This window comes from Solea solea, chromosome 9 (assembly GCF_958295425.1).
Source record: "Solea solea chromosome 9, fSolSol10.1, whole genome shotgun sequence".
Taxonomy (NCBI): domain Eukaryota; kingdom Metazoa; phylum Chordata; class Actinopteri; order Pleuronectiformes; family Soleidae; genus Solea; species Solea solea.
In genome coordinates, this window is record NC_081142.1 from 22755342 (window position 1) to 22776741 (window position 21400).

General features: G+C 41.1%; 2 protein-coding genes across 3 annotated transcripts; both read right to left on the reverse strand.

Moving 5' to 3' along the window:
* Window positions 1–849: 849 nt before the first annotated feature.
* Window positions 850–9006, reverse strand: lrrc41 (leucine rich repeat containing 41). 2 transcript variants are annotated; one of them, XM_058637856.1, is made up of 11 exons: window positions 8599–9006; window positions 7130–7216; window positions 6982–7043; window positions 6130–6886; window positions 5680–5913; window positions 4814–4978; window positions 4487–4585; window positions 3851–3979; window positions 3159–3231; window positions 2603–2841; window positions 850–1120 (listed from the first exon to the last, which is right to left on the reverse strand). In XM_058637856.1, exons 1-10 carry the CDS (start codon window positions 8690–8692, stop codon window positions 2622–2624), a joined length of 1920 nt encoding a protein of 639 aa, XP_058493839.1. In that variant the 5' UTR covers window positions 8693–9006; the 3' UTR covers window positions 850–1120; window positions 2603–2621. The 2 variants fall into 2 exon arrangements, with proteins under 2 accessions (XP_058493839.1, XP_058493838.1); XM_058637855.1 differs by having other exon boundaries at window positions 850–2841; window positions 8599–9005.
* An 833-nt stretch (window positions 9007–9839) lies between these two features.
* Window positions 9840–20998, reverse strand: rad54l (RAD54 like). Its single transcript, XM_058637432.1, has 18 exons — window positions 20700–20998; window positions 20534–20614; window positions 19767–19877; window positions 19614–19674; window positions 19383–19518; window positions 18448–18517; window positions 17715–18003; window positions 15905–16029; window positions 15665–15815; window positions 15100–15226; window positions 14932–15006; window positions 14573–14703; window positions 13931–14041; window positions 13604–13727; window positions 12490–12568; window positions 12226–12405; window positions 11974–12137; window positions 9840–10159 (listed from the first exon to the last, which is right to left on the reverse strand). The coding sequence occupies exons 1-18, from the start codon at window positions 20700–20702 to the stop codon at window positions 9958–9960; spliced, it is 2220 nt and encodes a 739-aa protein (XP_058493415.1). The 5' UTR covers window positions 20703–20998; the 3' UTR covers window positions 9840–9957.
* Between the last annotated feature and the right edge of the window lie 402 nt (window positions 20999–21400).

Genomic DNA, 21400 nt, shown 5'->3' on the forward strand with positions numbered 1-21400 from the left:
TCACTTTGACATTTTACCTGCGTCCTCACTCAATCGTGGCCAATCACTGCCTGAGTGAAGCTGCAGCTCCACCACGTAAGAGAGAGAGAGACGAGCACTGAAGACGGAATCGTGCCAACAACTGGACACAGTCAGCTTTGTTACAGCATGTTTAGATCAAATTAAAGCTAGCTTAGCATAGAGCAGAACGAGGGAACACGCTAGCACAGCATAGAGGGCAAATGATAGCTTTGCATTCAGCAGAGGGGAACTTTGCATAAAGTGTGGGAAAATGCTAGCACAGCATAGAGCAGGAAGTAGAGGAAGTAGAGGGCAAATGCTAAAATAGCATAGAGCAGGAAGTAGGGGGAAACTACTAGCATAGCATATAGCAGGAAGCATAAGGGAACTGCTAGCTTTGCACTGAGAAGGAAGCAGAGGGAAACTGATAAGTTAGCTTTCTGTTATCTACAGGTTGTGTGAGTGACAACAGCAGCAGGTGCACGTCCTCCTCTTGTGGTGGGGTTTTCAGTTTGACCTCTGACCCTGGCTACTGACGAGTTTACTAACTTGGACACCATGTACGCTCATTTGCATGGAACATGACTTCCTGTTGATTATCTAATGAGATCGAGTTCACACTTTTCTGAGAATAACGTTACTAAAAAACGACTAAAGTTATGAAAAATGTTGAAAGTTCAGTTGCTGTTGAATCTCGTAGCGAGAGTTCGCATTTGTTTTCATGTACAGTCAGAGAGAAATCTTGCAGTTAGCAGTTAGCATGCAGACATGGGCTCTTCACTCTCTTTAACTTTGAATTTACTCAAAACCGTGAGGAAAAACAACATGAATTACACAAACGTCACAGTATTTAGCTTTAAAAAGAAGAAAAACATGAAGCTCTTTTTAATCCATTTTTGTCCGTTTTTTCTTTTCTACTTGGTTCTTACTGATGATGAATTGGTGGTCGGTGTTGATGGTGTTCGTCTTACGTAAAGAATAAAGACAGTGGGGGGGAGACGACAGCGGTGGCTCTGTGAAGCCGCGTCTTCGTCCGTCCTGCGGGGTTTTTGTCCGTCTGTATCTGAACGTCCACTGTCACTCACTCTGTCCGAGGGAAGACGCTCAAGTGTAACAGACGCTGGTTTAATAAAAGATTCAAACATCAAAACACTGTTTTTCAATCACTGTGCACAACAGACGAATCACGTGATGCGTAATTAAAATTAACACGTCCAATATGACGCACAACTGACCACGAAACGCCCAAAACGGGTTTTTATTTAAGGATTTTTAGAAATCAGGGCAGCTAACTGTAACTACATTTAATGTACATTTTATGTCTCCACTGTAGTTCAATTATATACAGTATTTTCAATAAAATATAATGTATATGCTTAATATTAAATACAGAAAAAAAATGGTCATCAAAAAACAAAAAATTGTCAAATTTGGATGAAAAAATTTACGTTTTAGTGACTTATTGTTTCTAGAACAAAAATGCGTCGTTTGTAACAACTGGCTAATGCTGATCATTAAAAAAATGTCAAACAGTCGATTTATGTGAAATTGAAAAATTGATAATTGTTGCTCAATAAAAACATTTTTAATTTAATCTAAGGTTAAAGTCTCCTGATTTAGTTGTGTTCGTTTTAATGAGGAAAAAAGAACATTTTCAGTTGAACATCAAAGGTCTACAGTGTCAATCAGGTTAAAAAAAATATGAAGTTGCCTGCAACACAAGAAAATTACACAAGCGTGCAACATGAGAGGAAAGGACTGAGCAACACTTTTGGTATTCTTCTTCTTCTTCTTCTGAGAAGTTATGGCAGGCTGTACACTGACAGGTGTGATGCTGCCCTCCACAGTTTGTTAAATTAAGAATTTCTCAATGTTCCCCAAGGTAGTTCAAAGTTTCTGAAAAAAGTTCAATATTTCTCAAAGTTCCTCAACAAAGTTCAAAGCTTCTCAAAGTTCCTTAACAAGGTTCAAAGTTCCTCAAAGTAGTTCAAAGTTTCCAATTTTCTCAAAGTTCCTCAGCAAAGTTCAAAGTTTCCAGTTTTCTAAAAATTCAACTAAGAGGTTCAAAGTTCATCAAAAAAGTTCAAAGTTCCTCAACGAAGTTCAGAGTTTCTGAAAGTCCTCAACAAAGTTGAAAGTTTCCAATTTTCTAAAAGTTCCACAAAAAAGTTCAAAAGTTCCTCAATGATGTCCAAAGTTCGGCGAGAGAGTTCAAAATTCCTCAACACAATCTTCTACTTCTGGCAGGTTGTACACCGAGAGGTACTCAGCCCAAAGCTCTCCATCAAAGCTCAAAGTTCTTCACTGCAGTCCAAAGCTCTTAAACACAGTTTCTGTTTATTTATTTATTTATTATAAAATTAAGAAACATCTGTTGGTGAAGTTGCAGCTGAACATCCCTCATCTCACCTTTACCTTCCAGGTGTGTTGGAGAACATAATTATGTAGCCTTCAGTTCATATTGAAACTCATTAACTGCTTCATTTGTCATTTGTGGTTCAAAATGGCCGCCACTGTCTCATACAATCATGTGATTGTGAATTTGTAAAAATGTAAGTTTTGGAACCTGATGTTTGGAACCTAAGGAGAAAATCAAACTCACACTCTTTCTCTGGCGTCGGTCACATGACGCTGACGTGTTCCGCCATCGTGTTTGTGGATCTCCAGCATTCCACCAGAGGAACACAGAGGGGGCGGAGTTCGCCGAGCGCTGCGTTCCATGTGTCGGGGTCCCGGTCGCCGGGGTTCTTCTTCAGGTCGAGGACGAGTCTCCGCGGGGGACGCCGTGTCCTCAGCCTGTGAGTGAACTCCAGCAGCTCAGCGGGCTGAATGAAGTTAGAGCTGCACACGGACGTCACATGACGAGAAAGTCTTACATCCAAGAGGTCGCGAGTACAGAAGCATTATTTTCTGGACATATAGGCAGGATTTCACTATTCTACATGGTATAATGATATGATTCCTGTCCCCGCCCACCCATGTTCTGCTGTGTACGAACACAACACAAACGTTTCGCTTGTTCTCAAAAGAAGAACACACATTAAAAATCACATTTCTGTTGAAGAACACCACGCAGAAGCAGAATAATAACTACAAAAATAAATAAATAAATAAAAGTGCGTTGCTTTGACATGATGCGACTTGTCAGCAGTTCTTACCTGAGGTTCAGTCGCTTCAGTGAGCTCGGTGAGGGTCCAGAGAAGAGCTCAGCGAGCACACACACATTCTTGGCTGTTGAGACATGAAACCACATTGGTATCACAGATTAGACTGTTCATCACACACACATGCACATGCACACGCACACACACACACACACACACACACACACACACACACACACACTAGTGTGGAGAGTGAAAGTAAATGCAGTCTATAAATGCATGTCTGTTAATCCCATAACTCTCCAATGTTACCACTTGACAGGCTTCAAACTTGGCAGGTGACTTATTGTCACTGTCAACATTGTTTGGATAAGAAATGCAAGAGATGTCAAAAGAACAACAGGCACACATTGAACGGTTGTTGCACTAGTTTCCCATTAAATGAGTGAAAAGCTCGGCCGAAAAATGTGTTCGATTAACTTAAAACAGGTCAAACACATCCACTGTCATTAGCTGACATTTCCTGAAGGTGACCATATGACCTTGTCAGGATCAGTCGTCCTCATGGAGACCAACACTTGGTCCTAATGAAGCAGAACCTCATTATTAAGGAGCTGGTTTAGGTTAAGGTTAGGGTTGGGTTAGCGGACAAAAGAAAACCCCAGACTTTTTACCCAATTGAAATAGGAAAATAAACCCCACAACTCAACGATGTGAAGAGTGAACAATGTGAAGGGTGAGCTCACCGAGGCGATTCTGAGCCAGACTCAGTGTGTGAAGCGAGAACGCCGACTTCACAGCCGACACCAGCTGCTGCAGACTCTCCTCCTTGTCACTGCACTTCTCCAGGAGCCGACAGTCGTTACAGTGCAGCTCTGACAAACAAAGAGGGAGAAGGGGAAATATTTAGGTGCGGATGACTCAACATCACATACTCCAGTATTTACCGACACCAACATCAATCAGATATATTTTCATTTTTACACCTTTTAAACAACAAAACTGTGCTGAAGTTATTTTTTACAACCGACCGCGACTTCAAGCTACTTTAAACACATTTTCTTCCCGTTACATACTTAACTGATACCTGATTAGTATATCAGCTCATCCCTATCTTTAGGTACACACACTTTGTCACACTCACACACACTCAAAGCAACATTTGTGACCGAGAAACAGCTAAAATCGATCATTAGTCTGAGCAAACATCATTAAAATTGAGGTTTTTGATAATAAAAACCCTACAAAATCTATTTTTTTTTAAGCTGGAACACACCTCAGCATTTGTGTCATGGTTTATGTCTTAAAAAGTATATAAAATATGATGTAATCAGATCAAAACAAAGATGTAAAACGTGTACATTCACTAGTCCTCCCCGTACCTTCTAACTTGCAGCGTCTGAGTAGATGAAGGATCTCAGGGAGACAGTCAGACAGGTTCATGTCCTCCAGGTTGAGAGTCTTCAGGCAGAGATTTGACTCTAAACATTGAAAAGGCGTCAACATCATAACCGACAGCTCTTCACAGAACTTTCACTCCTCATTTCCTCGGCATCTCGGAGCAGAGAATGAATTTTACGGACTTGTTTTAATCACACAAGTTTTAGTCAGAAGATACATATTTTATATTTTAAGTACAAAAACTCACATGGACACCTTTAAATATACTGTATATCACTGTGTGACAAATGAAGCCTAAACTGAGTTACCCGAGAGCGTGGTGAGGAGTGGGCTCAGAGAGGAGCTGAACGGTAACCTCAGCCCTGCGATGTGGAGTGAGCTGAGACGAGGAGAGCGTCTCAGCAGAGACGTGACGACACGCAGCGGCGTCTGGAACACGGCCACTTTGAGCGTCAGCTTCTCCAGGGACAGCTCTGTGAAGAGAGAAGAGCAGGACACAGATAACAGCTAGAGTGTGGAGATTCCTGCATATGAAACGGGGAATTTGGAAAACTGGAGAGTTGAAGAAATTCTGGGAGCAACCGATGCCTCCTCGAAATTTGATTTGGTCAAACAAAATCGGAAACCTGAAGAGGTTCGACCTCAAAGTCTCGTCTCTCACGTACAGATTATACATTCTCACATTGTTAGATTATTTTAGTGATGAGTCCATTTACTTAAATCTCAGCGAATAACGAAGCTGAGCGCGTTTAGTTGAAAAGACTAAACTGATTCTGATGCTTAACTGGTGCCTACAACTTCAAGCTCATCAAAATATCTCAAACTTTCTTTCTTGCGATGTTTGTCTCTTTTTTCAAGATATAATATGTGACATTTATGCATCACAGTGGCAAAAAAACAACTAATCTTATTGAATTTATGTATTCAAAATGTTTTTAACAGTTTTTAAAATGCAGAAAAACTAGAGTGCCTTTACTTTGATAAAGGTACAGGACATGTAATGTAAAGTAAGGTAATTGAATGTAATGTTGTGTTGTGTAAGCTGAAGCTTTTAAACACCTACAGTATTTCTGTCAGCTCAGGACCAGTACAACCACCTTGTGTTTCAGGCAGTTTCATAAATGCTGTTCATTTCTTCATTTCTTCACTTGAGTAGAAGAGTGACAGCACCTACCTGATGCCTCTGACAACCTGGGATGGTGTTGTACGGACTGTTGATCCGGCACTAAACGGTCCTGGACCTCCAAGTGCAGGGTCGTCATTCTGGGGTTGGCGTCCAGCAGGACATCCATGAGCTTGGCCTTTGACAGGTAGCTTACGTTCAGCTGAGTGAGGGAGCTGCGAGGGTTATCGGACAACCTCTTCAGGGCACAGGCCAGGTTCCACACGTCAGTGTCACTGAAAGTGACTGCAAAACAAACACAGATTCATACTTTTCCTCTCTGTCCTCATTCCATAATTATCTATGACTCCTGAGCTGCAGGATCCAGACCTGAGTCCACTATGATAACGTATTGATTACCAACAGCAAAGTGAATATCCTGCAGCCATCCTTCTTCCCTCTCAACCTCAACCAGTGACAGCACAACCCACACACCCCAAAAACATTGATTGACACACTTACAGTAGTTATGAATGGTTAGAGAGCGAAGGCAGAAAAATGTGGGCAGGGCGGAGTTGAGCACACTGAGGCTGTCAGAATCACAATGCCTGATCTCCAGAACGGAGATCTGTCCCCGTGGACATGGCCCAGGTGAGGGACCATCACAGGGAGAGAAGGTGTGACATAGAACATCTGGGTCCACTGTTAGACTTGCTTTTCCTTGTTCCTCCATCTCTGACTGAGAATCCATCTTGCGGCGTTTGCATGGGGCCACTTCATTAACCTCCGCGGCTGCAGCCTGGACACTGGCCGATGACAAACTTTCCTTCTCAACGTCCATGAGACGCTTCAGCTCCAGACTGACAAATTCTGATCCCCTTCCATGTAGGAGCCACGCCAGCAAGATCGGAGATCCCTCTTGCACGAGAACTTCTGAGGCCGCCCCGTGGTCGAGCAGCCGGTGGACGACGTACAACGCAGTTTCCGCCTTCTTTTTTGACAGATCGACGGCCTGAAACCCAACGATGCTCCTGATCTGCTTCTCCAGGAGGCCGAGAAGAGGCCGCTGCTCAGCAGTTAACCTTTGAAGAGGCTCAACGCGTGAGCCCGACACCACAAACTGCCTGATGCACTTTGCCGCAGTCCACAGGAAAGAAGGCGTGTTCAGATTTGTGCTGTTCTTCACCACATAGCTGTTCTTGTAGCCATAGAATATGGTCGTGAAAAGCATCCTCATGACTTCATGCTTGACCTCGTCTTCCGTGAGCAGGTCTACCGTCTGAAGAGGTGACACACACACAGGACACACTCATCACACATGGGTTCAAGATGTTACGCGACAATATGAGAAGCTTCATTATTAGGGACACGTACATGGAACAGCTTCCTCGACATGAACTGCAGAACTCTAACCCAACCATAGTAAGTTGATATGCCTGAGGGAAGATAGATGAGAGATTTAATGATCGACAAATGCCGTCTCCGTCTGTGAAGCCGGGAAACACACAGACAGGAGTATTACCTCTCTGATTGAGCCGAGGCTGGAGCTCGTCCAGCTGACACACAGTCAGGTACGGGAGGAGCATCTCGATGAGAGGTGCTGGGAGATCTGAGCAGATGACATAATATAATCCTTTATTAGTCCTACAATGGGCAAAAATATGGCAAATACGGCAAAGGTAATAAATAATAAACATGCATATTCACTTCTATGAATGCACAATATAGAAGATATCGACCGTTAAGATTATTAAAATAGAGTAGACTATACAGTATATACATGAAGTAACCAGAAAGTAGTACGAGCTTAAAGAATTGCACATTGTTACACGTTAGTGTGAGTGAAAACTTCACAATAATCCACATTAGATACATGGTGGTCAACGGTTTCCAATGTTTATATGCCAGGAATGGACAATTACCTTTATATTGTTTTAAAAAGGAAGTTTTGCTGAATGTCGTAAGGGGTGAATAGCTCTGCTTCCTTTTCAAAGGCTCAAAAAGAGGTTTTATTGTATTGTCTTCTCATCGATAGTGAGTGAATGAACACAACTGTTGAGTAAGGTGCACTGACTGTGTTTGAAGTTTTATTTTAACTTGTAAACGCAGTCCTTTGCGCGAGCAGCAGTGGTGAATGTGCAGCAGAAATGGACATTTTAATATGGACACTATTTTCAATGCGTTTCCTTCAAGGACTACGATTCTCCCTGCGACAGTGTTTTTGACAGATTTACTAAACATTTCTACTTTTATAACCTTTCATCAGACAAGATAGTCTTTTTTTAGTGCGTGAGGTTTCCATATGTGTATTTATGGAGGGATTTGTGAGGGAGACCAGAGAGGAGAGAATTACAGTAATCAATGCGGGAGGTGACGAGGTTGTGAACAAGTATTGAAGTTATATAAGGGGTAAGGAAAGGGCGGAGTCGATTTATATTGCGAAGATGGAAATATGCAGGTAGCAGGTAATGTTATTGATGTAGGATTGGAATGATAGTGTCCTGTCGAGGACGACACACAGACTTGGTTTTGGACAAAAACAAGTAATTTCCAGGTTTTGAAAAACGCTGACTGATTAACATTTTTCAACATTTCATGGACCAAACAAGTAGGCTACTCGATTAATGGAGAAAATAATCGACAGATTAATGGATTATGAAGATAATCGTTAGTTGCATCTTAAAATACGTAAAGTAACACAAACTAAATAATAATAGTAATTATTATTATTATTATTATCATAGTTATTAATAAAAAACAACATAATAGTAGTAGTATGGGAAATTTCATCTACGTCACGATGTTGTGTGCGCCGCTCATTAGAGCCCCCCTGCTACAAAGCGGAACCTTTAACAACAATAAATAAATTCAATATTATGTTTTACGAATGTTAAATACTTACATATACATATTATAAAGAAAAAAGTAAGAAAGTATTTTAGTTAGTTACAGTTAGCACAGATGGGGAAAAATAGCTTGATCCACACTTACCGAGGACAGCGTCCGCGCCCAGGACAGCGAAGTGTTCCCTCACCGCGTAGAAACATCGTTCCTGAAGACCCGTCTCCCTCGGTTCTCTTATCATTTTTAACACTTGGTTTTAATGTAATTGGATAATATAATTCACAAATGTGGTTAATTATCATAAAAATGTATGACAGCATTGACGCCTCTCAGCTCCACTCACTGGTTCTCTGCTCTGTCGGACAACGTACATCGATCGAGCGGACGGATAAATTGTTCATTAACCGTGAATAGCATCAGTCCGCGGTAGAAAAGCGACACAGCCGTGATTTTTGCTCAAAAGTGTCTACTACAACATAAGTGTATATTAAATGTAAATGCACAACCGGAAACGTCCGCTACGCTGTGGTAAAAGTCAGAATTTCATCGAATTTCATTGGTGGTTAGCAAAACAAATAAATGTGCGCACTACGCCACCACCTGGCCAGGAGCACGGGCCAAGAAAAACGGAATAAATACGACCGTTGAGGTCGTTCTAACGAGAAAATGAAATCAAATCCTAAAAGTCTTTGAATAGTTTCTTCAAGATTGATCATATTCCAGTGTTGTTTTGATATTTTAAATAAAGTGTGATTAGAAAACAGCGGTTGTGTCCAAACTCTCTCACTTTTCCCCCACTGATTAATCAATAATAAACATAAGATTGGGAACCATTGTAATATTAAACGTGTAATGAAAAATTAAAGTTATTAAAAGTAGAGCGAGAAAAAAGGAAACCAACTAAACATTTAAAGGTCCAGTGTGTAAAATTAAAACGAAATTAGCATTTGGCAGGACATAAAAAGATAAAATGGTTAGAATTATTTCTTTTAATGTACAATCTACTGTTTTTTGCTCAGAAACATGGATCAACCACACAAAAACTGCACACTACACATAGTACTGTCTATTTTTTTTTTTTTATCCATAGACATGTTATTTAGCACTTTTACGCGTGGAAAATACCATGTAGAGTGTTGGAATCAACTGGTATTGCTGACAAATTTCTAAAATAGTTCCGTCTACGAGTTCCTATATCAATGGAACGCAGAATGAGGTCGCACTTTAACCTCCATTACAGTTAGACATTTTCCTAATATTACAGCTGAAAATGGTTGTACATTGGTATATATATTTATTGTTTGTGAACTGGTATCTAAAAAAAACACTTCACACCGGGAAGATGATATTTTCATCACATTCTCGACGCATTGATTGACTCCCAGTCATTCTCATTTACTCCACTTGTTTTAATAATAATAAAAGAAACTAAATATATAAATACAGATTCAGTATATACAGGGTGGGAGTGTGACAGGACAGTCTGTTGTCGTCGTGTTCCTCCCACTATACAACACCCTTCTGGTCCTCGTGCGAGCGCTGGTGGAAGACGAAAGAGACGGCAGCGTCCCAGGAGGCTTTCAGCACCTGGTCCCTGAGGCCCTTCTTGTTGAAGCAATGGTTCCACTGGGAGAGGTCACTGGTGCAGTCAGAGTTGTCCGCAGGAGGTCGCACCTCCAAGCCGTTCACGCAGCGCTGACAGCGGAATCTAGCAGTGACAATGAGAGACCACTTCAGTATGTTATATACATTTACAGCACACGTACAGGACTATTCCAGGACCAAATGTGCTGACAGAGCTTAAGATGGGCAACTTGTAAGAGCGTCTTCGCCCACGGCGTCAGTCCACTTTAATTGATTTGCAGCACACTCTGCATCTGGACAAGTGATTGTCCTTAGGATCTTGGTTCAAAGTCAGTCTTTGTCATTTTTCTTTGGTGAGACAGAGATCTTGGAATTTTCATCTCTCAGAAAACATCGTCATTTGCCCTCTCTTACTTAACTTGATGAATTTAATGACTCCACCTCTGTTCAGTGCAAAACCTGAACTATTACTTTAATGGTACAGGACATGTTTATTTTGTTGTACTTGTACTGTGAATTGAGCTGTAAGTGGAATTAGATTAGATTGCCAAGATTAGTCGACTTGTCACGAAAAGTTTTGCCCAAATCATGGCTAGCCGGCAACGGAGCTTGAAAGTTTGGGAGCATTTTACCAAAATAAAAGAGAAGAATGTGCAATGCAAAATCTGCAGGGCAGAACTTGCCTTCCATGGCAGTAAGACAGCAATGCACAAGCATCTGAAAAGGGAAGCACGTTGTGGCTGATTCAATTTCTGACGAAGAGGGACAGTTGTCTCGGTAAGCTAATTGGCTAGTCAGCTGATAAAATTAACGTCAACAGTGAACTACTTACTTATAGCTGTAAACGTTAATATTAACGATGATGATTTCATTAGCCTTAGCACCCATATGTTATGTGTTTGCTGTAACGTCATAACAGCGATGTCATGTTTGAATAGGAAACGTGATAACGCTAATGTTTTATAACGCTACATCAGGGGTGCTCACACTTTTTCAGCATGCGAGCTACTTATAAAATGACCAAGTCTAAATGATCTACCTACTACAAAAATGCAAAACATATATTTATTTATAAATATATTGAGAATTCTTTATATGTACAATGTATGTTGATGTACCTTGCATAACCACATGAGCCCATATTGCACAACACAACACAATTAACTATGTACATTTTTTACCTGACTTTACTCTGATGACTTGCACTGAATGGAATCAGCACAGTAGCTGCTGACAGCCAGCCTCAAGCACACTAACAAATGATCATCAAACGCACTTCGAAAATGTCATCGTGAACAAAAGCCATCCTCCCATTCTGTATGAAAGTGATACGTTTTTGTCTTTTAACTTGGTCCAGCTCCCCCACTCATTTTTATACCCTTTCTTAAGTTTAAGAGAAAAATTGGAGGTAACTCGCTAGCTATCTTGTTAGTTTTGCTGCTGCACTTAGCGCCGTTGTTTGCGCATGCGCAGTGACCTAAGTGTCAGAAAAAGTCAGATGTCAGCTGACTGGCTGCCCTGTATATCAATCAAGTGACAGGATGGATGATAGGCTGAAGTCTATTTTTTTTTAACGTTATGCGATCTACCCACGCTACCTTTGCGATCGACTGGTAGATCGCGATCGACGTACTGAGCACCCCTGCGCTACATTAATGTGCTAAAAAGATACGTTCCTCTTCAATGGACGACTTTGATACCAAGCCAACAACATGCACACCTCGGCAAGCAATCTTGAACATGTTGGTGACATGAAACCCCTGTCCATGGTTGGTGATCAAGGTTTCAAAGAGATGATGTTATAACTATGATCCGATTAGTCGACTAATCGCAAAAATAATCGGTGACTAGTCGATTATCAAAATAATCGTCTGTGGCAGCCCTAAGTGGAATCAGCAGCAGAAACACCACACATAATAAATTATTTCTTATCCTTACTTGTCGTGCGTGTCACTGGACGTCTCCTCGTTGAGTGTGAAGAGTTCTCGGAGTTCGCCCAGAGAGAAGTGGCGCTCCACGTCCTGCTCCTCGTCCACCACGCAGCTGCTCAGAGCTTTCTTATGGGCCTGCCTTTGCAGGATCTTCTCCTCGATCGTCCCCGTCTGCACACAGAGACACGCGACACACATGTAAACACGGCATCTATTTGATGAACTCAGTAGTGGTAGAGTAAAGAGGTGTGACACTGACTGAGAGCAGTCTGTAGATGAAGCAGGTCTTCTTCTGGCCGTCTCGCCACACCCGGGCCATCGCCTGCTCGTCGTTGGCCGGGTTCCAGTCGGGATCAAACATCACCAAGCGATTGGCGCCGATCAGATTCAGACCACATCCACCGGCTTTGCTGCTGAGCATGAAAATGAACTCAGGGCTCTGGGGAAACAGAGGCTCGAGTCAGATCAGATGTTAAAGCTCAGAGAATCATTTCAAACAAAAAAAAGGTGTCAGGTTTCTCACCGATGGACTGTTGAATTTTTCCACAATCTTGGCTCTTTTCTTGATGGACATTGTTCCATCCAGTCGAACATAGAGGTATCTGAAAAATGGACACAATCACATGTTTTGCGAATAAATAATTCACCTAGAGCTGCCGTGGTTATTGCAGTACCACGTTTACAACACAGTAGTTCCTTATAGTAAACAGCTGTAACTTCACACCACAAACTACTGCAGGACCCATTCAATATGTGCCTTTTTTGTGTGTATTTTTGGTGTTTGTTTGATTTGTTTTCCAATTTTGGAGGCCTTTGGATGAGAAATGTGAGAGATATATCGCTCTGCCCCGTCTCTCAGAGAGAAATGAACGGAGACAGATGGTGCCCACTCCTTCCTTTGATCTGTATACAGTATAGGGAATTCCAATAAAACTCTGATTAAACCAAGAAAGGAGGAAGTCTTACAGCTGACGCGTGTTCTTGTGAGGTTGTCCACTAAAAACGGTCTTCAAAGTTGCTCCATTTGGAACGTTTTTATTTGAACTATTTAAAGCACAAATCCACTTACATACGTTGAATCCAAAGATCCACAAACTAGTAACGAAGTATGAGTTAACATGGTCACAAAAACCGTGTGCCTCCACCTTTCCAAATATATCCACTGCCCAACTCTCCTTCCCAGCTGTACGCCGGCACTTTAGGCACGACAAAACACGTAGCGCTTAAAGTGACAGGCCCATATTAAGCCTGCACTCCTCTGTTACGTAGGAATACAATAACATTACTAAAATCAAATATAGAATGAATACAAAAAATATTAACCTAGGAGGCATTTGGCGCCTACATACAGGTTACCATGGCAACCGTGGTCATGCATGACACACTTGAACGATCTTTGTTAAAGATGTTACCAGTGTGTGGGTGCAGTGTCTGTAGACGTCGGTGACATTTGGATAAGAAAATACGAGAGATATCGGTACTGCACTAGTATCTATATTTTATACGTTATTTATAATACACATGGTTTTAATCAGGGAATACAAGCAGTGGCCCTAAGTGCAGCAGCAGCATCAATGGGTTTTCACGTTTGCGCAGTAAGAAAGAAATCAGTGCGGCAGCAGCCGTCGCACATTTACCTTCTACTTCTGCACAGCTTCTCAAACAGGTCCAGTGTTTGTGTATAGTTGGAGACCAGCACCACTTTGTCACTGGACGTCGTCCTCGTCATTGCCAGGATGTAATCGAGAACCAGCATTTTCCCTGGAAAACAATGGAAAATGATTTCTGTTTGAAATAAATCTGCAAAAACGAGTTTCCTTTTTGGTCAGGGTTTTTGATATCGTCCCAACAGATTACTTCCCAGTTTTTTTTTAACGACCTCTCTATGAGTAATTCCTGCTGGATTTCAGTTAAAAAACACCCATCAGAGGCTGCAGTGAGCTGTCGAGTGTCCAGGTTCTTACCCGAGAGCTGAGGCTCCACAGATTTGGTGTTGTAGCCGGGTGGAAACAGATCCAGTGCTCCTTCAAACCCTTCCTCACCCTGCACACACTTTTCATGGATGAGTGCTGGATCTGGAACACAGAGAGCAGGGTTAGTATTCTTTAACGAGTTAAGCAGTTAATTCCACATTACTACAATTCAATTGATTTATATATTCTCCTTTTTTACTTTTGTACACACACACTTTTGTGTGTGTGTGTGTGTGTGTGTGTGTGTATATATATATATATATATATATGTGTGTACTCTGTTTTCTTTGGTTTTAATTGTAATTCTGTGTATGAAAGGTGCTATGCAGATAAAGCTTATTATCATAATTACAACACAAGAAAAAAACTCACTCAGAAAAACAACTACTACTCTTCAGACATCGTCTTTAAACACATTTGTATTAGTCTGAGAAATTTAGTGCCAATTTCAGTCAGACTAACATGTTTGTACGGATTTTAAAAGTTTAGTTTTCGTCAAAAGTTGTAATAACACAACCTGATAAACTGAATCGCATTTATTTACGTAATGGAAGAAGAAGCCAGCGAGAATTTCCAGACTAACAACTAATCAGGCTGAGCGTTCCATTTTATAAACTGGGTCAAAGTACTTACGGTTGCAGAGTTTCTTGAGCGACGTGATGGAGGACAGCGAGGAGACGCTGATCTTGCCCTGCTGCAAACTCTCAACAGGTTTGGCCTGCTTCAGGAACAGTTTGTAGAGCTCCGTCTGCAGCGGAGTCAGTCTGCAGAGAGACACATCGTATGTTTCTGCAGGTGTTTTTGTAAAAAAGGTTTTAGTGGAACACAGGAGTGCAAAGAATATGCTTGGATTTTCCCCTGTGATGAGTCTCGGTCTGCATTCATTTTCAAAATGTCATTTTTTGTGACACTAAAAACAGAAATCTAGAGAAAAAAGACCTCTTAAATATTCACATTTTCTCTTGTCTGGATCAGAAAACCAGGCGACTCACCTGCAACACACAACCTGTTCAATCTTCACCGGGAGATACTTGGACAAGATGTCAGACGTTCTCCTGATCAAACACCTGCGGAGGAACGAGAGGCTCAGCCTTTCAGAGGAAAAAGTAAACTCGAAAGACCTGGTAAACCCCGACTCATCGGCTCCACTGATAACTCACCTGTTGACGATGCTGATCAGCTCCTTGAGCTTCTCCTCTCCCGCTTGTCTGTCTCTGTCGCTGGCAGCAGCGTCTCGACCTTTCAGTATGGGAAGCTCAAATCGCTTCTTAAACTCCTGTGCCGTGCCTGTCATCAAGTACACAAGGAAACATCACATTCAGAGAATCTTTAATGACTTTCCAGGACCAGTTCCCTCAAATTCAAGGACAGAATGTGCTGACACAGCTTAATAAGACGGGAGGGCAAATTGTAAGAGTTTTGTCTTCGTCCATGATGGCGTCCACTTTTATTGATTTGCATCATGCGTAGACCTCGTCTACGTACATCGAGCAATGCAGGGCGTGAAACAGCAGGTGGCGTCGTAAACAAACAAGCGAGACGTTTACCCAAATAACAACTTCACTTCTTTCTCGCAGAAAATTTCAATGACACTTTCAATGACCCGTGATTATTTAGGGCAATTTTCAAAAACTTTCCACGTCTTGAAGGATTAGGATACTTTCAAGGATTTCAAGGAAATGTAGCCTTGTAGTTCCCTGTGTGTAAGTGTGTGTAGCTGCTTACCGAGGATGCCAGCATTAACAAAGTGGACCAGGCTGAAATATTCCAGCAGGTCGTTTTGGATGGGAGTGCCTGATATCAGCACTCTCCTCTGGGCACTCATGGCGTTTAAGGCCTGGTATGTCTGGTTGTCAGAGTTCTTCAATCGATGGCCCTTCACACACACACACACACACACACACACACACACACAGTTCATATTTGAAAACATGCGTCTAAAAGGCAACAGATGAGTCAACATACCTCATCACAGATGACGAGCCCCACTTTGCCCTTGTGCAGAACCTCAGCGTGCAGTCGAAATGTCTCGTAGGAGATGATGAGGATCGGGGTGGGAACTCTCAACCCATACTGAGACATAAAGTTCACTAAAAAATAACAGAAAACAGAAACTTACACTCTCTCTCTGACTCCATCCGTCCTCAAAGCAAAGCGTGTGTGATGTTTAATGTCTGTCGTTTTTTTCTGTCCGTATGTTTGTGCAAACAAGCTGCTGTGATGTTCCGACAATAAAGTATAATGGCATCCTAGTTTTATCACCAAGTTCTCAGATTTTTCAGCTTCTTAAAGTGAATATTTTAAGAAAGAAATCATTAAAACTTAATAATCTTAGACAAGACAAATGAGAACATCATCTGATCAACATTTTCTCTGCTATTCTATGGACCAAACAGCTCATTTGGCCAAATATAAAAAAATATTTTCAATTTCCACCCATAACATGTTGCTGCAATTTACCATTATTTGTCATTATTGATTAATCTGTTCAGTAAAAATGGTAGAAAACAGAGAAAATGTAAAAGGTTGGTTCCCACACCTGAAAAATGAAGGTGAATGAAGTAGTTAGTGACTCATTTAATAAATAATCAACACCAGTCTAATAGTTTTATCCCTGATTATGAGTGTCTGTCACGACTTAAAAACACTGTACTTTATTTTAACATACAGTGTGAGGAAGTGCCATCTGATCACTGGAGACGCGCGTGGACATGAATTCTAATGGCAGCTGTGATTTGTAGACAGTGACCTTATTATAATCAGATCAGGTTTTAAAGCACAGGCTGACCAACCTCCACTCAATAATACACATCATTTTGTCAGGGAGTTAATAAGCGTCAGTGATTAACTGCTCTTAACATTATTGATTACTGGAGCTTCACAGACACCTGAGTGTGTTTGATCACATGTGCTGAACTGACAAAGAAAATAAAACACGAAGAGGAGAGGAGAGGTGATGCTAGTGGTTTTGGTGTGATTTTCACAGACCACAGATGGCTGCAAATAATGATAATTTTAAACATCTTAGTGTGTCCAAAAACCAATATGAATAAGGTTGTAATTATTTCTTTCTTATACAGAGCAAAGAAAACTGAAAAATCAGATAAATTTTATCCATTATAAAAATAGTTAAAGTAGACAATTCATTTTGTAATCGATTCATCAAGTTGTCAGACAAAGACACTAAATAAATAAATAAATAAATAAAAACAAAAATAAATAATACAAAGCATGTTTTTTACAATTATGTAATGACTTGCAAACATTTAGTATGTTGGCATTAAATGTTTATATTGTCCAATGGCTATGACATAACGTACTACACACTGACAACACAAACAAACAAACTTTGTGATTTTCCAGCTTCTTAAATGTAAATGTTTCTCATATCTTTGCTCCATATAACAAACAAAATCATTAAAAACAGATTCATTTAGGTTTGTGGACAAAAAACAGACATTTTTTAACATGTTACAAACCAAACAAGTACTTGATTAGTCAATCATTCTCAAACTTTTCCATTCGTCAGTTTTCTGCAAAATGTTATTTTTAAAACATGCTTTTACTTTGAAAGAACAATAAGTTATTTGATCCTTTCTATGCAGGAATGAACAAGATATCAGTTTAGAGAAAGTGTTCGTTTTGGCTGCTCAGGTTATATCAAAGAGCAGCCACAACTCCATGACATTTACTGTCATGAGGGTTTCCCTTCAACTCTCTGGTAACACTGATCTCCATGAGCTCTGCAGTGGATTGTCACATTATTTTTTTTTACCTAGCTGTCTGTCGATGTCATCCTTCGAGCCTCCATCGATGGCCACCGGTGTGACGCGCCCTCCCAACCACTTTCCCACTTCGTTGTACCAGTTACGGACTAAACTGGAAGGCGAGACCACAATGGCCTTGTCGAGCTCTGGCTTGGCGTCAGGGCTCTGGCGCAGCAGCGTCCACATGAGGGTGATGCACTGCAACGTCTTCCCCAGGCCCATCTCATCGGCCATGATGCAGCCGTACGAGCCCGGGATGCGTCTGCCCGTCACGCACTCCCACAGGAACTTCACCCCCTGAAGAAATCAGACACAGAGGAAACAAACACTTAATACCTGAATGATTCTATGGTTAAACATGGTGTTAACATCTTTCCAACACTGTACTCACACAGATTGGAAAATGACTGAAAACACAAAGAAGCGCCCACAAAATGTTTCAGAAGTGACTTTAAAAACTACTTTTAAAAAGCCCAGTCAGTGCACTGGGTCTTGTCCCCACCCGCCCCTGCACTGCTGGGGTATACACACAAACACTCCCTCAGTCAGGTCTGACAGTATTGATTGACACAGCAAACAAATAATTTGTTTCATTGTTTTCGCACATGAAAACCAAACAGAGGCAGAACAATAACAACAATCAGCAAAAGTTACACAGTGTAGCTTTAACTTAGAGAAAACTACCAGGTCTAAACAGCATCTACATCTCTATGGGTAATAACAATTCCTTATTTTTTTTACCTCTCTCTGATGGGGTCTGAGCACTTTTCCTAAAACTGGATCCACGACCACATGGACTGGTAGTTTTTCTCTGCGAAGAAAGGCATTGATGACAAGTGTATGGACTGTACATGTATGTAGGAATCTGTCAGCTCATGAAAACAACCCCACAAAACAGAGGTTAATTAATAAGAGAAAAACAAGAATCAGTGTCCGTTATTACAGCAGCTTTTGCTATATTGGACATTGAATTTGGCTTTAAATTTAAATTAAAATTTAAATGCCAGGACTCTTCAGTATGAAGCTGTGCATCGTTGGTCCTTCACATAATTTCACAATAAAACAATAATAATAAAATTGGGTAACTGACCAGCTAGAGTGCTTGTAAAGGAGTTATGGGACTACAGCTGATTCTTTTAGATGAACTACAGCATCCAAGATGGTGTGTCGGTCAGGACACGAGGAGAGAAGACCGGTATCTCTTCTATGCAGTGCGGCTTTATTCTGACACTCACGTGTACACACACTGTTTCTTCATTCACTTATACCCGGAGTGTCAACACAAAGCACACGTCCAAACACAGGTAAGTCTCAGATCTCTGATCTCTCAGGTAAATAAACTCTCAACAGGAGAGAGAAAAAGTCTCAAGAGGAAGGGAGAAAAAGTCAGTTAACGTGGCTGTTTTTGTTTTTTCCTAACTTCTTCAAGTGCTGCTGTCCTCACTTCCAGTAGCAGCGGGAAGGAGGAGCTATGGGCACTTCAAAATGATAGCCTTTTATACAGTACTTTTACTTTGACACAGGAAGTGTTGTTTTTATGACATGTGCAACAGACACAGACAGTGAAGTGTGGCATGCGGGAAGTGCGGATGCTCTGTGTGTGAGGAGAGCAGGATTTTCTGTTCAACAAGCAGGCGTCTGTACTCGTGTCTGTGTGGGTGGAGGGAAGGACTCACTTGTCAGCTTTGATCAGGTCATGAGCAGTCAGAGTCGGAGGCTCGTACAGAACCAAAGCGTCCTCTGTAAAGGGATCGTGAAGTGCTTTCCTTACTCCGGCTCTCTTCAGGCCAAGTGCTCTGATTCCCAGTGAGCCTGTGGACCAGAGACACAACAGTGTACTAATCCTCGTGTTGAACTAATGAGGTTGTTGTGTACTTGTTAAACATGTTAAAGAAGAGACGCGTTACCTGTGTAATTTTGAATTGGGATTTTAAACGGCTTGGAGAGGATACTTCGGATAAACGCCTCCTGTAGAGAGGATTTTAAACACGTCAGCCAAGTCGTGACCTCACGCTACAACCAGTGCTTTGTTAAAATACAACATTAAAAAAAGTTCTCACATGTTTGTCACCATCAGCGTATGTGAGCCGGGTGTTGAGCTGCGTCAGCGGCTTCCTGAACGGAGAAATGTGGTTCTCTCTCGTCTCCTTGTCCCCTTTCCTTTTTTTCTCCTGTGAAAGAGTTTTTCAACATTCAGATATGCATTATTGTTTAGTAGCATCGCTGCCTGTTATACAAACAAACGTTTGCTTGTGTCGATGACGATGAAAATGATCACATCCTGTTAATTGCAGCCCTAGATAGATATTATTTATTCCTCTATCCATGACTGTAAAAAAAAAAACTGAGGCAGTGTTTATCACACTAAACGGACCAAAAATGCACTTTTTACTTGTTTTATGAAATTTTATGGACCAAACACTTACTCTATTAATCGAGAAAACAATCGACAGATTAATCGATGATGAAAATGGTCACTACTTGGAGCTCCAATTCAGTTTTAAAAAAAACAGACAAGAACAAGAACAACTTGTTTTAGTGGCTAAAGAACACTAGTAATCGATTTATTATCGATTAATCATTGCATACTGACTTTTTAACTCTTTATTACTACACAAAAAGAGTCAAAAAGGTCACTATTGTTGAGTTTAAGGAGCAGATAACCCACTACTGATGATTTTAAATCTAATTAAATGCCTTTTTTATGGCAAATGATACTTCCTGTGTTCAGTTCAGTGCTGGCTTATGTAAATGATGTGCACACAGGAGCTGTGACACTACTGTGTTGACTGATTAGCAGTGATGCTAACGATGCTAAGTCTCTCACAGTTTGACATGTCCACTCTTCGTCCTCATCGTCACCTCCCTGCTTCCGCTTAGCGACCTGACTGGGAGCCAGACTCCTTCTCTGGAAGCACAGATGTAGTTGTAGTTACAACACTAGTCTGTAAAATGTATGTTAATTAATAAACACCCACTTTAGTTTAGCTCACCATTGTCCTGTAACTGGAAGTGCAGCTGGACGCGGCGGCGCTATCGTTGAGCCGCCTGTTTACCCGGAGAACAACGGAGGTTCAGTCCGCTTTAACTGCTCATATAACGCTCTCATGTCCACGCTGCTGCTCCGTAACAGTCACTAACTCCGTGTCGTCAAAACAGTCGAGTCAAATAAGGTGTTGCTATTTCCACAGAAGGGTCTATTTACCGTGTATTTGCCGTTACAGTAAACGTCCGGTTTACACGCAAATACAGCGTTGAAGTTGGCGCTAAATGTGTTGCACAACACTACGGCAAGCCTGAAAGGCCAAACATGACGAGGAGCTTCGAGACTTAAAGTTGCAGACCCAAGTTGTATGAGCTTTATTTTACAATAATAAATAAAGCTCTGAGAATTCAGACTTTTTTCACAGGCTTCTTACTTTTTTGTAAATCAGAGTTCTGACTTTATGTGTTTATAAAAACCTGACTTCTGAGATTAAAGTTAGAATTCTCAAAAAGTTGTACAACATTTAACATACATTAAAATTTAACATGGTTATGTATTAATATGTATATTTCACAAAATATATTTTGTTTTACTTGTTCACTTTGACAGACGTGTGGAACATTTGTTTTCAGTTGTATGTTTCTCTATTGTCTGTTTTTGTGGGTGCACCTGTGTATCCCATGTGACCTCCTTCCTGTCTGCAGTGGA

Bases quoted from the DNA above. Each gene is read 5' to 3' on its own strand.
- lrrc41 (XM_058637856.1), bottom strand. From the start codon at position 8,692: ATGATAAGAGAACCGAGGGAGACGGGTCTTCAGGAACGATGTTTCTAC. The intron at 4,979-5,679 runs GTAGGTGCTGTC...CTCTCTTCACAG, and splicing joins CAGGTTGTCAGAGGCATCAG to AGCTGTCCCTGGAGAAGCTG. The intron at 3,232-3,850 runs GTGAGCTCACCC...ATGTCTCAACAG, and splicing joins TCTGGCTCAGAATCGCCTCG to CCAAGAATGTGTGTGTGCTC.
- rad54l (XM_058637432.1), bottom strand. The intron at 18,518-19,382 runs GTGAGTCCTTCC...CTTTCTTCGCAG, and splicing joins GACCTGATCAAAGCTGACAA to AGAAAAACTACCAGTCCATG. The intron at 13,728-13,930 runs GTAAGAACCTGG...ATTGTTTTCCAG, and splicing joins TGTGGAGCCTCAGCTCTCGG to GGAAAATGCTGGTTCTCGAT.